Source organism: Hippoglossus stenolepis, chromosome 20 (assembly GCF_022539355.2).
Source record: "Hippoglossus stenolepis isolate QCI-W04-F060 chromosome 20, HSTE1.2, whole genome shotgun sequence".
Lineage (NCBI taxonomy): Eukaryota > Metazoa > Chordata > Actinopteri > Pleuronectiformes > Pleuronectidae > Hippoglossus > Hippoglossus stenolepis.
The window spans coordinates 17,639,497-17,654,313 of record NC_061502.1 but is presented as its reverse complement, the minus strand read 5'-3'; the positions used below and the strand labels follow the sequence as shown (position 1 = coordinate 17,654,313).

General features: G+C 43.3%; 1 protein-coding gene across 1 annotated transcript in view; it reads left to right on the top strand.

Annotated features, from left to right (window-relative positions):
* The window catches only part of LOC118099858 (nesprin-1), a 64,919-nt gene that overhangs the window by 9,771 nt on the left and 40,331 nt on the right, over positions 1 to 14,817 (top strand). The window contains exons 21-40 of the mRNA XM_047338178.1: positions 38 to 187; positions 305 to 471; positions 1,158 to 1,479; positions 1,856 to 2,391; positions 2,721 to 2,876; positions 2,981 to 3,131; positions 3,224 to 3,382; positions 3,625 to 3,792; positions 3,882 to 3,983; positions 4,171 to 4,374; positions 4,846 to 5,051; positions 5,608 to 5,715; positions 6,625 to 6,913; positions 7,510 to 7,674; positions 7,811 to 8,146; positions 8,264 to 8,400; positions 8,598 to 8,730; positions 10,228 to 10,398; positions 10,500 to 12,050; positions 14,437 to 14,598. Of these exons, the coding sequence (XP_047194134.1) occupies positions 38 to 187; positions 305 to 471; positions 1,158 to 1,479; positions 1,856 to 2,391; positions 2,721 to 2,876; positions 2,981 to 3,131; positions 3,224 to 3,382; positions 3,625 to 3,792; positions 3,882 to 3,983; positions 4,171 to 4,374; positions 4,846 to 5,051; positions 5,608 to 5,715; positions 6,625 to 6,913; positions 7,510 to 7,674; positions 7,811 to 8,146; positions 8,264 to 8,400; positions 8,598 to 8,730; positions 10,228 to 10,398; positions 10,500 to 12,050; positions 14,437 to 14,598 (5,373 nt within the window). The remainder of the gene's footprint in view (positions 1 to 37; positions 188 to 304; positions 472 to 1,157; positions 1,480 to 1,855; positions 2,392 to 2,720; positions 2,877 to 2,980; positions 3,132 to 3,223; positions 3,383 to 3,624; positions 3,793 to 3,881; positions 3,984 to 4,170; positions 4,375 to 4,845; positions 5,052 to 5,607; positions 5,716 to 6,624; positions 6,914 to 7,509; positions 7,675 to 7,810; positions 8,147 to 8,263; positions 8,401 to 8,597; positions 8,731 to 10,227; positions 10,399 to 10,499; positions 12,051 to 14,436; positions 14,599 to 14,817) is intronic.

Genomic DNA, 14,817 nt, shown 5'->3' with positions numbered 1-14,817 from the left:
AAAAAACTTCCATAAAGCAAATTTCCACTTGTTCCAGGATGTGAGGAGAGAAATAGCTGCCTTTGTTCCAGTCATGTGGTCTCAGATCAGAGAAGGAAAACAGTCGTTGTCTGTTGTGCAAACTGATACTAACGCTCAGCATGAAGCTACTGACCAGACTGACCATGACTGTTTGCACCACCAGCAGGTACATGCACAACCCTGTGGCATTAACATCTAACCCGTAACTGTCTGGTGATCAGATAACCAGAGAGAAAGATGCTTGATTTCACTTCCTCAGAGGGTTTTTTTTCGCTGCTCCCAGGTCGTCGAGGACGGAGCTGCGTCTGTTGACGAGCAGGTTGAATCGCTCAGAGACTTGAGTGGAACACTGACACCAGGTCAGTCATCCTGCCGGGTCACATACCAGCGGAGGAATTCAGAGGAAGCACAGGAAACGCGACCCAGTGACACAGTTCTCACTGCTCACAGGTGAGATAATGCCAATGTTAAGAAGGAAGTTAGAAAACCTGAAGAGTTTGCCCTTGATTTTCAACTAGAAGCCTTGTAACCATTGAAAAGTGCTTGGATTTTATTTCATTATGTTCAGTTATTAATGTTCCTGTTCTGCAAAAGAAATTCTGATCATATTTCAGATAAAAAAATCGTTTCAAAAAGCAGGAAGAACGTCAGAGATTGATATCATGCAGTAAAACATTTCCTTTACCGATATATCCACCAATATATATATTTAGAAAAATGTCAGTGATTCATAAGATGTCATTATCATACCCAAAGAAATGTAATCGAGGCTTGAAATTCTACAGTTTAACAATAAACTGTCAAAAAACACAAATACAGACAAATATATTGAATTTGAATTAAGAAAATAAACATATTTTTCATGCAAACTATAAACATCAATATGCAACTTTTCTGCTTTGTTTATTCTGTAAAAGGCTCTAAAAATCAATATTCGGTTTGTACCGTCTCTAAACTGAACGTTGAGTGAACTGTAGCATTTAATTGAGGCCGACAGCTTCTTTCATAACAATAGTCGGTGTGTAATCCTTCCAGTCTGTTAATCTTACAGACGCCTGTTGTTCTGGTTCTAACTGAGTCTAGTTCTAACTGTCTGACCCCGACCTGCCCCCTGATGCACGAGTCTCTTAACTCAGCAGGAGGCAGCAGCTTGGGGCGAACACCCCACTGAGAGCGACTGGCACGTCCGCCGGCTCTCAGCCGAGCGGCGACCGGCCACCGAGACGAAGCGTGGACGTCCCACAAGGAGACCTCTCACCTGTGGACAGCTCAGCGCCACATCACGGTGACACCCGGCCTCTGCCAGCTCAGGACGTCCCGACAGAGAGACACGACCTCCTGATGCAACACAGAGGCTTCGAGTCTGAGGAGCAAAATGAAAAGTCTTCACTTGGAGCCGAAGAGCAGCTACTGAACGTCCGACTCCTTCACACGACAGAGAGAAACGAGCAGATACAGGTTTGATGAAGAGATGTTTCAGCTCCACTCAGATCCAAAGCTACATTTGTTATTTAAAAGACGTTTAGATTTCTAGCTTTAGTTTGAATGCTATTTCCTTGATGTAAACATTGTTTTATAATGTAGTATTCAATTTCTAGTGTCCGTGCTCCGAATTAAATCATAATTTGAAAACTGCACATGTTAATTAGCAGTAAATGAATCCTATTTACTTTATACATTTAATTTAAAGTGGCCCGTCCTCTTTAGAAACTGTAATTGGCTTTACAAGTCACAGCCTGAGCTGTTGGGCACTAATCCTCTGTAATGGGATCGGCTCGCCGCTCCGTCTTTTCCTCGTTATCTTCTGTCACCATGTAACTCTCCCATCTCGCAGGCGGTCGTCAGGAGCGACACCGTGCAGACCAAGCAGGCGGCGGAGTGGACCGTCATCCCGGAGACAGGGACTGTAACGGGCCAGGATGTGGTCACGTCGTTGTCTGAGCGCCATGTGGAGAAGAACAAGCTGATGAGAGACATGCACGGGGAAAGCAAAGACGAGAAACAACTGATGGGAAAGGAGCAGATGCAGAGGAAGGAAGAGTTCACTCCTATGGAGACATGTGTGACAAGGACTTGGGATGATTCTCCACAGGAGGAGGAGCATCCCGCTCCATGTGGGGCAGAAGAGGAGTCAGAGTCCAAAAGGAGAAGGCTGGATGGAGAGAAAGACACAGAGACGCAGAGGGAGGAACAAACGTGGGGGTGTGAGGAGCAGAGAAGAAGAGGGAGCCATGTGAAGAAAGAAGAAGAGGAGAAGAAGAAGAGCTTGGTCCAGAGGAGAGCTGCCTTGTCAGGAGAACTGAGGGAAATCAAAGGAGCAGCTGAGCGTTTGAGGCTGAACGAGCCGACCCTGCCCGCTCTGCAGCGGAGGTACAACACTCACCTGGATCCAAAACATACTAATGTGTTCACTGTAACTTCTGTGTTTTCCCAATGTGGGAGGAATACTTGATTAATGGAATTTACTACATCAGAATGAGGATATTTCTGATATTTTCTGTCTAAACCTTTGGGGAAACCATGAATTAACATCCAACAAACATATGGGCATAAGAAACACAACACATCACCCCTCAAATCTAAAATAAAACATTGCTGGTATTCCACTCATGCTTCAAGAAATAACAACATCCTCCACATGCTGTTTTCTCACAACGTGCAGTCTGCTGACACACTGATGATGTTTCCGCCCTCCTCAGGTCACGTGTCCTGACGGAGCTGGAGAGTCGTCTCGCCGGCCTCCTCCCTGAGCTGCGTCACGTACAAGACTCATCTTCATCAGGTCTGTACGACATGAGTCAGAGCAGCGAGGTGCAGGACGTCTGGGAAGAGGCAACGAGAGCTGTAACCGAACGGTAACAAGTTAAATAAACGATGTTCTGCTTGTGTCACTGTAGTTGTGTTGCCTTTCTGTAAGTTGTGTGTGTGTGTTGTGTGTGTGTGTGTGGATAACAAACAGGCTGGAGCAGTGCTGTGTGCTCACTGAGCTGCTGAAGAGGTTTCAGAGCATCCGTGGGGAGCTGCGTGGAACACTGCACAGAGCAGAGAACACCATCGGGGAACAGGCCTCCTACATGGGGAAAGAAAACCTGCACAGATTACACTCCAAGGTATCACATGAAGTTTGACCTCTGTTCGGACTCAGGGTCTTTGCATTGACAGACATATGCCACAGCTTATATGTGTGTGTGTGTTCTCTCAGGTCCAGGAAACCAAATCTCAGCTGAACAGCCTTGGGGGCGACGTAGAGGAAGTCCGCAGCGTCTGCCGGCAGATTCACGTTCACCTACGTCAGACGCCAGAGTGCAACGTCATCCCGTTTCAGAGCGAAGCAGATTCTCTCATGGACGGCTGGCTGGATGTGAGTCGCTTTAAACTCTCAACTCACTATTAAATATGCAGCATTTATAGTCATGTATTTTATCACTAATTAAACCCACAGTTATTAAAGCAGAATTTGTTTTATGTGAGGATGATCTCATAAATGATCAAATAAAGCTTCTAGTGGGTATTAACATTAGTAAATATTCAAGTTCTGAGATATTAGGATGAGCTGAGTCTGGTGCTATAAGACAACATTCACTGTGACTCACTTCCTTGCAGATATCAGAAAGAACCGATTCGCACCTGGAGAACTTGCACCTCTGCCTGACTCTGTGGGATGGAGTCCTCCAGCTCGGAGCGCAGGTGGACAAGTGGACGGCCAATAAATTGACAGCGTTCGCTCAGTGTCCGTCCTTTCAGTCTGAGGACGACATCCAGACACTGCAGGTAAAAACGGATTTTTTATTACAGTTAAATGATCTCCAGGTTTCTACCGTTGCTTCGAATAACGATAACCTCCTTCTCACTTTCTCCAGAACGAGATTTGGGCCCAAGAGAAGATCGTGGAGCGTTTCCAACGAAGAACCACCGAGATTCAGTCGCTGCTTCAAAGCACAGAGCCGCCGCTGGAGCTGCAGGTGACTCTTTATCCAGCTGTCCATGTTTCAGGCTGATATTAAACTGCCAGGATGGACAGAAGATAAGGAACTGAACTGAAACACTACTACTATTCTTGATATGCAGTGTTTGTACATGCTTGTAGAGACACATACACATGGAGTCACAGTGTCTTGTACGTCTCTCTGATGATATTATTTCATCTAGGTGGTGGAGACCCAGATGAGGAAGAAGTTGGAGCAGCTGAAGGAGCTTGTTTTTGAGGCTGAGGACGTTTACAGGCAGACGGTGGCTGCTAAGGGACACATTACTGCCAGGATGTCCGACTGCTTCATGTCCCTGCAAAAGATCCGGGTCTCCCTCCTCACTCTGGGTGGATCAGATGTGGCAGCAGTGCTCGCAAAACTTAAAGTAAGACGAAGAACATAAAATAATGTGTATTAAAAATTATTTGTAATCACTACACTCAAACTTGAGCATATTATCCTATTTTTAAGATGCTTTTTGGAAGTGGAAGTGTTTTATGTGCAAATACTCAAAGGACATTTCTATCAACTCCATTCCAATATTTAAAGTCTAAACATACAAATATTTAAAAACCTACATTCTTAGAATAATACAGCATGTACTTGAACTATAAAAAAGTGGTTATACACATTCAGTTGAAAAATAGGTGTTAAAAGTACACATCATCAACACCCCCTCACCATCTTCTCACTTGGTTTCTCCCGGAACCTTTAAATTGGTGTTTGGGCACCTGGGGAATAATTTAGCCCAAACACCCTGAGGAGGAAACAGACACAACAACAGAGAGAAGTGACCAAACAAACAGTCAATAACTCAAACAAACTAATATCTGTTGCACTTACTTCCTCTCTGCAGAGTCTGTGTCTGCAGCTCCAGACCCAGGATGAGCAGGCAGAGAGTTTGCTGGAGGATCTGAGTATTCTGACCTCAGTCTCCAGTCCAGATGTTCTCCAGAGTCTGTCTGCAGAGGTGATGCAGCTGCAGGAGGAAGTGAGACACTCACATCAGCTCTTCTCTGAGGTGGAAGAACAGACTCAGCGGAATATCCAGGATCTCGACAGGTGCCAGTTTCAAATTGCTTTTTCCATTAATCTGTCATTTAATGTGTAAAGCTTTACACATCAGGAGTGGAATGTTAATATAGTCTACGTCGTCTTACCTGTGTAGCATGAAATATATAAATATTTCAGGAATTTGTTCAGATGTTTTTTTAAATGATCATCCAGTAGCTTCTATTTGGCTTTGATTCAGACGTTCTCGTCATGTGAACCTGCGCAAAGAAACAAAACAGGCAAAACCTGAACTGAATATACAAAAGAGTCTGAAAGAAGGATCGACTGTGATCAGTGAGAGAAAGTAGTAAATATTTACTGTACAAGATTTAACCATGCAAGAACTTTCTGACTTCCACTGTCTGTTGCTCTCACTTTCTCACTTTAATGTACAGTAGCTTGTGCATATTGTACATGAGTGTGACTGTGTTATGCCTGCGTTCATGCTGTGTGTGTGTGTGTGTGTGTGTGTGTGTGTGTGTGTGTGTGTGTGTGTGTGTGTGTGTGTGTGTGTGTGTGTGTGTGTGTGTGTGTGTGTGTGTGTGTTTGTGTTTGTGTGTCGCAGGCTGCAAACGGAGAGCGAGCATTTGGAACAATGGCTGCAAGTCACTGAGGAAACAGCAGCGAAGGACGAGGATGTTAGTCTCCTGCAAGAGGAAGCACTTCAACTAAGGTTAAAAAACATATTCTGTGTGAAGGCCTTAATGTTCAATGTGCTCTTTTTGAAATTCTGTAAAAAATGAGATTGATGAACATGGATTTATGAGCCGTTATCAAGAAATGTTAGAGTATTTAGGTTGAAGTTAGTTTATTGACTTTAACAACAATATTAAATAGTCTTACATGACCAATCATTCCATATGCAAATCTGTCTGCGCATGACAACAACATTTATTATTATTATTTAGACGATAATATAATTTAAAATGATGGCAGGGTATTTTCTTGTTTTATAGAGGGCTAAACCTGAATGCACCAATAATAATATAGAGGCAGTTTTGCTCAGTGACACCCATTGACACTGTATATAAATAATAATTATCAAATTAATTACATTATTAATTAGTTAAACCAGAAAGATGGAAAGGGGCAGAAAAGTCTGTAAAAGTGAATCAGCGATGAAGTGAAGAAATAAAAAGCTGATCTACTTTGAAATCAGAAACACTAGAGCAACATGTAGAGTTCATTGTTGTGATTTTGACTAATTCAAACACAGACAGGACTGGTGGAGGTAGAGTGGCTGTTATTCTCCTATTTGTTATCAGACAAAAGGTGGAATAATGCAGGAGCCAGACATTTTAAAAGTTCATTCAAATCATGAAAGAAAAAACATTAAAATATGTTGTTTTTTAATGTGAAACTTTGTTTATCGAGTGGAGGTGACTTCTTCTTCTCCTGAGCTGCAAGGTTGTGACAGATTCTCTTCTTCTCCACTTACTGTATCTATCACATCAGTATGCAACCTTGGCCCTGACAGGGACTAACCTTCATTTTTTGCTCCCTCATTAACATTTGAAAGAGTGAAAAAAAACTGTAGCCAAACGACAACTCCCTCTTTTTTTTTCCCCGTGTCTTTCTGCAGGGCGAGGACAGAGCTCCTCCGTCAGCTTGTGTCGTCCTTACAAAGCAGTAACCTTCAGCAGTCTGCGCTGGTGCACGGAGGAGGCGAACTGCTGGAGCGATGCAACCTCCACGCCGACAGACTACAAGGCACCGAGGAGAAGCAGCGCTCGCTGAGCAGGGAGGCGTTTCAGGGTTTGTCAGAATCCACACAACCCTCGGTCGGAGATCTGAGGCAACTTGTTGACGCTCCACTCGGTGAAAGCTCCAGTTTCCAGTGTCCTGTAGAGCAGAGACTTCAGTTTGCTCAAGTAAGAAAAACTTCACCCACACACGCAACAAATCTAAACTTGATCTACTGAAGGTGAGGTGCTCACACTCCTCAAAGTCTGAATCACACCTGGATCCAGTACCTGTACGGACATTCTGCAATAAAGCATGTTGTACATGGGTGTGATTACAGAAACGTGTACCATCACCTCAGGGTGTGGTCCCGCCGATCTGTTGTTTCTTTTCCTCTACATTTGTTCCTACTTGTTCTCAAAATTGAGGAGTGTCTGCTCATTGTGCACAACTGATGTTGTGACGACTGGAATTTACACAAACTCGTCTGTTTGTCGTCTGTTATACTGGAAAAAGACATAGAGACGTTTAAAAAACTGACAATTCAACTGCGTGGAAAGAAATATATCGCATCAATGCCCCATTTTATTTAGAGTGAACTTCCAAGTTAAACAGATTATGGAGCTTGGTTTGGTCCATGAAGGGATCATGTGGTTTTCTGACAGAGTTTCATTCATACATCAGATACAAATGCTTGGGAACCACTGGGTCATTGTAATCACAATAAGTAAGTAACTGTAGAAGGCCTCTGACTCTGGCTAGGTTTCCCCTGACATGTCCACAGGATGCACGTTGCCTCCTCGGGGAACGTCGCGGTACCGATGAACATTTGGGCCACTTGCTGCAGGACGGCCACTTTAGAGTGACATCCCCGCAGAACAGGATGTCAGCCTGTCAAGCCCAGAAAGGAAGCTCCGCTGCACTGGTCCCTAATGCACCAGCTCTGGAGGTGAGATCCATAAAGTAAACTGACCTGTTAAATCATGTATAAGCTGTTGTGCATCTTTTATAATCATATTCCGTTCTACATTTAAACAATGAATCTATGTAAAGTAAATGTTTAAGCCCGATTCTCTGCTTTCCAGGTGTCGCCACGAGAAGTAACAGACGTAGAAAAGGACATTTTGCAACTTGAAATGCTGAAGGACTCTGAAACGGGCAGCTGTGCCGTCGAGGACCAAACCAGCTCGTCCCAGCAAGTCTGCAACCAGCAAAACCACAAGAGGGCACTAGACAGCAGCGTTGGAGAGAAGCTGGCACCGCTCACAGGAAACAGCAACAGGGTTCAACAAGTGAAGGAAGACGTCTCCTGCGTTCAGACAGCTTTGAAAGACCTGTCTGGAAATGTTGGAAAAGTGTTTGTGAACCATGACGTGTTCCCCGACATGAGCCAGCTCCAACAGCAGTGGAGCACTATCCAGGTAATGTTGGAGATTTGTTAAAATGTGGATTTGCCCCATTGTAATTGGTTCATGAATGAAATCTTATGACAGCTGATGATATCTTCAATCCCAAACACATGTCCCTCTCTCTCTCAGGACTTCGATGACGGCCTTTCATCGTGGGCTGCGAGAGTTCACGTGCTGCAGAATATTGGAGAGTCCGGCGCCGCACAAGAAATGCTTCCTGCAGATGTCATTGTGACCATCGATGGAGCTGTTGAAGACCTTAACAGGTACTTTACCTCATTCCTGCTTCCACAAAGGAAAAGTTGCATTCCTCAGATTGTGACTTTTGACTACCTGTCCTGCAAACCAAAGAACCACCGTCTATTTGAAAATGCTCTCGCTACATGTGTGTGTATACAAGTTTTGAATATCACATGGACTCATTTCCAGCCTGCTTGTTGTCCCTCGCGTGTCCTCTCTGTAGCCTCAGGTCCACTTTCCTGCAGAAGAAGCAGGAGTGTGCAGAAAACCTTGCTGGCCGGGTGAGAGAGGTCATCAGGCAGCTGCAGCACTGGAGCCAAACGGTACAAGCTGAACCACTGCCGCCGCCCAGCCAGGTAATACACATATCTCTGCTTCCATCTAGGCAGACAATAATATCTGCTTTTGCCTTTGGCATTTAAATAAATCCATTCTGAACCATATCCAAAATAAAATGAATTTAAAAACTGTACGTATGCTGCACTTTAGCTGACCCCCGGTGCCATTGTGTGACTGTGTAGATCCTCACAAAAGCCCAGATCTTATTTGTATAGCGCCAAATCACACTATACATTTCCAGGATAGCCGAAGATCATCTTGGTTTGCACGCCACTTCCTCTCCAGCTTCCTGTTTTAAAACACGTCTTTGAGAATCACACCATGGAGCTAATCTCCTCAGATTTACTTTCTTCTTTCCCAGCGGGGCGACAGTGACTCGCAACTTCTTGTGAAGTAAATGTCAGCCACTTTAATCGAATTTTGGTCCAAATTCAGACAAAAGAAATATATTATTACATTTTCAACTTCTATGCCATAGGCTAATAACAAGACTATTTTGTCATATCTGAAAAAATATAACATTTCTCTCCCCAGCGGGACTTTTGGCTTTTTTGAGAGCTTAAAATGCCACCGGTCCATTATTCCTCTATTCTTACTGAAATGGGAATACCTCCTCCTCCTCCTCCTCCTCCTCCTCCTCCTCCTCCGTGGCACATGGGGAACATGCTGCTCCGTCCTCACAGGGGAGCATGTGGCTCATTTCAGCAAATGTTTGCTTTTTTCTATTACCGATGATCATAAACATGTCGTGACTCATTTTTCCCCATCAGCCTGAAATCTGCAGCTGCCAACAACTCTTCAATCCGACCACACGATTCCTGTTTTGCCTGTCTAGTGATGTACAGTTAATACATTGCTGTCAATGATTTGACATGATAATCATTCACTGATGTAAAAATTACCACGCAAACTTTACAGCTTAAATCTAAGTGCTTTATGAAAAGAAAAGATTTGGGCTCACTTACTAATAGATTAATATCCTAATCGTCTTTTAGCCGCGATAGCCACTCTAGTTATTACGTATTCACTGGGTCCAGACTGAAGTATATCAGCAAATAATGGATTGATTTGCTTAATTTTCTTTTCTGTGATGATTAATCACATTGATTTGGTGATTTCCTGACTTTTACTTTTGACATTTGTGGTTTTCAGTGAAATATCATCAACTAGTAGATGGATATTGACGAAATGATAATGTTATCATGTTCTCCAGAGGATGCATTTTCTGTCGATTTTGTCCAACATTAAAAATGATTAAATCTTAACCTGCTAACCAAGTTTAAATCCTGAGCATGGAAAGCTTCCTACCTGCTAAGCATCAGTATGTTGACATGTCAATGTGAACATGATGCAAAGTACATCTTCACTCAACTTCACACAGCTTCAACATACCAGGCATTCCAAGGTGTCGGTTGTTGCGACACCTCAACAATAGTTGTCGCTGTCCATGTAGGTCAGTGATTTAAAAACAAAATGTCTCTATTTGAGTTTGACATGTGTCTGTGCTCTGGCAGGCCGCTCTGGATGAAGGTTTGCAGCTTGAACGACATCTCCTAGCTGTGCTCTCAGGCAAAGATTTTCTCCTAAATTGTTTGGGAACAAAGGTCTGGTCGGATCTGGAGAAAACTGCTTCAGCTGCTCTCAGGGAAAGCACATGTGCACTTGAAGTCCCGTCTAAAAGCCTGGTGAGTTTCTTTTCAGCCTCCGAATCTCACAGCACAAAGCGCCGATGGGCCATATTCTACTGTGTGGTTCATGTTTTCATTCAATGTCCCGGGTTGCATAGGTGAGTCAAGGTCACGGCGAAGTGGAACTGGACAACAAAGAGACGGTAGGAGGAACTTGTAAAAGTTTGGCGGATTCAGCGGAGGAGACGTGTCCTCCAGAGTGTCCTCCCCCCTCTGCCACAGACGAGGACAATTCTGAAAGTGACCAGAACGACGACAGACTAATAACCACCGGCGATTTCTTCAGAAACACTAACGAAGAAGCTGCGGCCACAAGAGAAGATGCAACGAATATTTCTACTAGTTTTATACCAACAGCCGAACAAGATGCCTTTTTATCTACTCAAGTCCAAAATCCAAAGATCCCTGAGGTTTTCAAAGCAGAAATCCAACAGGAATCACAACAGTTAACGTCTTCTCCACCAGAAATAGACTCGATTACTGATCTTAGGCCAAATTATGATATTGACAACATTGATAGCAGGGTCATTTCTGGAGTTTACACAGAGCCTTCAATGTCCGGTTCACTTCGGCGAGAGAACCCTGAACCATCGCAGCAAGACTCTCCCTCGACCCCGGACTCAAACCTGTCACCACACTGTGACACGTCCATGGCAACAAAGCACAGTGACTTCCTTTCTTCTGCCACAGAAATAGTCTCTGGATGTTTAGCAGCACAATCAAACACGTTTATGGGAATCACCGCTGCTGCTGGAGAACAAGAGAAACCCTGTGAGGACTCAAGTGTGACACCACAGAAAGCCTCTACTGGTATGTTAGACATGGAGCCACGTGACGTGCAGGAAAATGAAAAAGTTGGAGTCAGCAGTTCAGATGTACTCGGATGTTCACAGGGGGCAGAGGATTCCAGCGCAGGTTTACCTGAGAAGGAATCTGACCCAGCTACAACAGTAATCAACACGGATCTGAAAACCCCTCACACATTGGATCATGCTCAAGAAGGAGAGGATATTAAAACAAGCCCAAATAAGGAGTTAACAACAGTGTTGCTCGTGCAGCCGGACAAACGGCAGAGAGACGATCTGGAAACGAGCAGATGTTCCCAGGGGGCCGAGCCGTGTGTCGCACAGGTCACTGAGGAAACACCTGAACAGCTCTCAACACTCATCAGTGTTAAAGCAGTTAAAACAAACCAGAAATGTTATTATTTAAAGAGACCGAAATCAAATGTGTGTCAAGTGGCCGACTCACTGTTAGAAAACCCATTCACGTCAATGAGCACAGATTTAGAGGAGGTGCAATCTACATGTGCCACATTATCAGGAACCCATGAATGTGGCGCCATCGTCGACTGTCACCTCACTGACGCTCGTGCAGCAGAAACAACAGATCTGGGGACAGATTTGTGTCACGCTGCTCAGCACAGGGTGAGCTCAGTCCCGTGCACTGTGGAGGGTTCAGTGCAAAGTGGAGACGCCTTCGCTGGAACTCACATACCTGCCGGTGACACAGGAAACACAGAAGAGTCGAGCGAAGGGTCCAAACACTCAGAGGAGACAGAGAGACGAGAGGACGCTTCGCTGCTGGAAGAACAGAGTGAATCAAAGTTACCTGTGTCACTGGAGGACACGATGCTGACACAGGGACAGGTGGGATTTCTTCTTCTTCTTCTTCTTCTTTACTAAAAATCATATATGAATTTCACTTTTGGGGCTTTTTTGGCTGTAACTGTAGAATTAGGGTCAGGAAAAGTTATCTTAACCCTGATATTAATCCGATATCAGTCTCTAATACAGTAGAGTGTATGAAATTAACAGGTTTTATGTAAACAATATGCAGGTATTTGGATTATTCTGATAAAATATTCATGTATCTCTCAATGACATTGAAACAAAGGTCGAAGGTCATTGTGATTTCATCTTAAACCTCCAGGCCACAATGAAGTCCGGTTCCAAATGCTAACAACTGCTGCTTTCCAGATTTGAAAAAAAAACGGAGAAACAGAAGCTGAAAGAAGTTAGTTGAGCTCCGCAGGTTCAAGAAGTTTTAAGAAGTTTGTCCTCCCAGCAGGCAGACGACCACAGGTGTCCCAGATAAAGTCACAGTCCTTGCCATCTTAAATTTTCACTCATCAAACATGACATTTACTAAACCATTCTCCTTTTCCTTTATCTTACCCTCGTGGCAGAGTGGGTGTGTGTTCAGTGTTTCTGACATTTTGCAACTGTTAATTTATCCTGAGTTTTGTCCTTCATCAGCCTGGAACTCGCTGGCTTTTAGTGCATTTGTTCCTCTCACCATTTGGCATTTGAATGTCATAATTCAAACGCATGTTCAGTCCAGTTATAGAGTTTTATTAAACTCTTTTGGAAACATGGTGATCCAGTTGAAAGGAAAAAAGCAGATCCGGATCAGGGGGCCAACCCAAGAAATTGTTTCCGTCTTTAACATTTAACATTAATTGTGTAAATCTTTCAGATAAAATTGAAATGATAAACTGCCTCTTACAAAACAATTTGATGAAGAACCCTCTGCCACAAAACACAAAATTACAGTGAAAGCAAATGTACTTTGACTTTAAACCCTCGGTAGGGTCAGAAAATGTATCAAATATCTTTTTTTTTTTAAAACAAGGAAAAGCTTTGCGAGTGCTAATTCAGACACGATCAGTTTATTATGTTCTTTTTCCCCTGGCGCCCGCTGTGTGCGTACACTCAGTCCGCAGGAGCTCCAAGGACAGATTGTAAATCAGGTACAAGAAATGGAATAAAGGCAAAAATAAAGATGACAAGGAAGAATTATTTGAACAGCAAACAAGTTCAACAGTAACATCCATAAAAAAAAAACGAAGGAAGTACAAATATTCGCTGCCAGCGGAAAATACAGCGTGAGACAGAAAAACGTCAGACGGGTTACATCTTTACACGTGGTATTAATGTGTTTGTACCTCGTTCAAATATGGCAAAAATATCAATATCTGCAGAGACAGTATTTTCATTTCAACCCCTTTCTCTGTCACTTCAGAGTTTTTCTGTCTCTAGATATGTTTCGATGGTACAAGACAGCAAAATGCTTTTGGAGGAATTTCTTAACAACAACCTGTCATTATTTTCACTAATAATACAAACTGCCCTTTACACCAATTTTACACAGATGAACGATGACTGTCCTGAAGTGTTCCTTGTATTTAAGAAACTGCACTTAGGAAATCAACAAGCGTGTATAACAGACAGCTTCCACCTCACAGTTTGTCTAAAGTAACTTTGTGTTGAAAGAACATGATTCTGATGGTGTTTCCAGTAAAACGAGATTTTAAAAGATGCAGAAATCTCATTTATTGAGGTCACTTTCTTTATTTTTACCATATTATCTATTCATCCATAATATAAACCACTTATCCTTTAAGGAACGCAAGAGGCACTGGAGCCAATTTCCCATTTTAGGTATATAAATATATATATATTACCTTTATTCTCTGCCACCTTAAAGTTTTGCGTTGGTCCCAAGTACCTTATTGTTTGCAGCGCTTATGGTATGAGAAACCTATATTTGTAATTCCCACGTGAGTAAAACAGTAGCCTTTGAGATTTAATTGTTAACCTGTTGTACTGTTTTCTTTCCTCCACTTTTTAAAATCCTCTCCCGCTCCACCTACACCACACGTCTTGTTCATGCCCGAGATACTTTAAAAGGCGCCTCCCCTGTTTGTGGTGCGGTGACCCAGCAGTTCATGTCATGTTTTGGTGTTTTTTCCTCGTCTAACCAAGTTTTAACAAATCAGTCATTTCTTCATATATACGTATGGGAGGCAGCGTTTTGTAGAAGAACAGACAAAGTCCTTCTCCCTCAGGGCAAGACTGCTCCCTACTCAGGCACATTCTTGAGTGAACTGTACTGACTCGCCGGGCCACTGTCGGCTCAGTGCTACTTACCAGTGTGGAGCAGGGAAAGAACAGGAAGCTCTGTCATTATCTGTAGGCAAACACAGGAGAGAAGGTAAAATGTGACACCACCCCCTGTCTTGTGCGCATGCAGCCTCAGATGCACGGAGGCACGGAGCCTGCAAGGACGGAGCCGGGTTTGTCAGCTGATCTGGGTGCAGCCGGGGAGTCGATGGCGTCCTACGAACACAGATCCACCATGCAGGATATTTTCTCTGAGATACAGAGCTTGGTGGAAAGAAGTAACATAATAAATGTGAGTATCAACTGGTTTTAAATATATAATAAAATACAAGCACAGCTTCCTGCACGTGTCTGACAGTTACTGTTGGATTTCTACGTCGTAAACCATGTTTCTGTGAGTTCAAGAATTGATTTGTAAAAGTGTGAACTTCACAGTATTTGTACAAAAGCTTAACTTCTAAACTGATTGGAGAAATTACAGTTAAAATATTGGATATTTATTCGCTCTTCG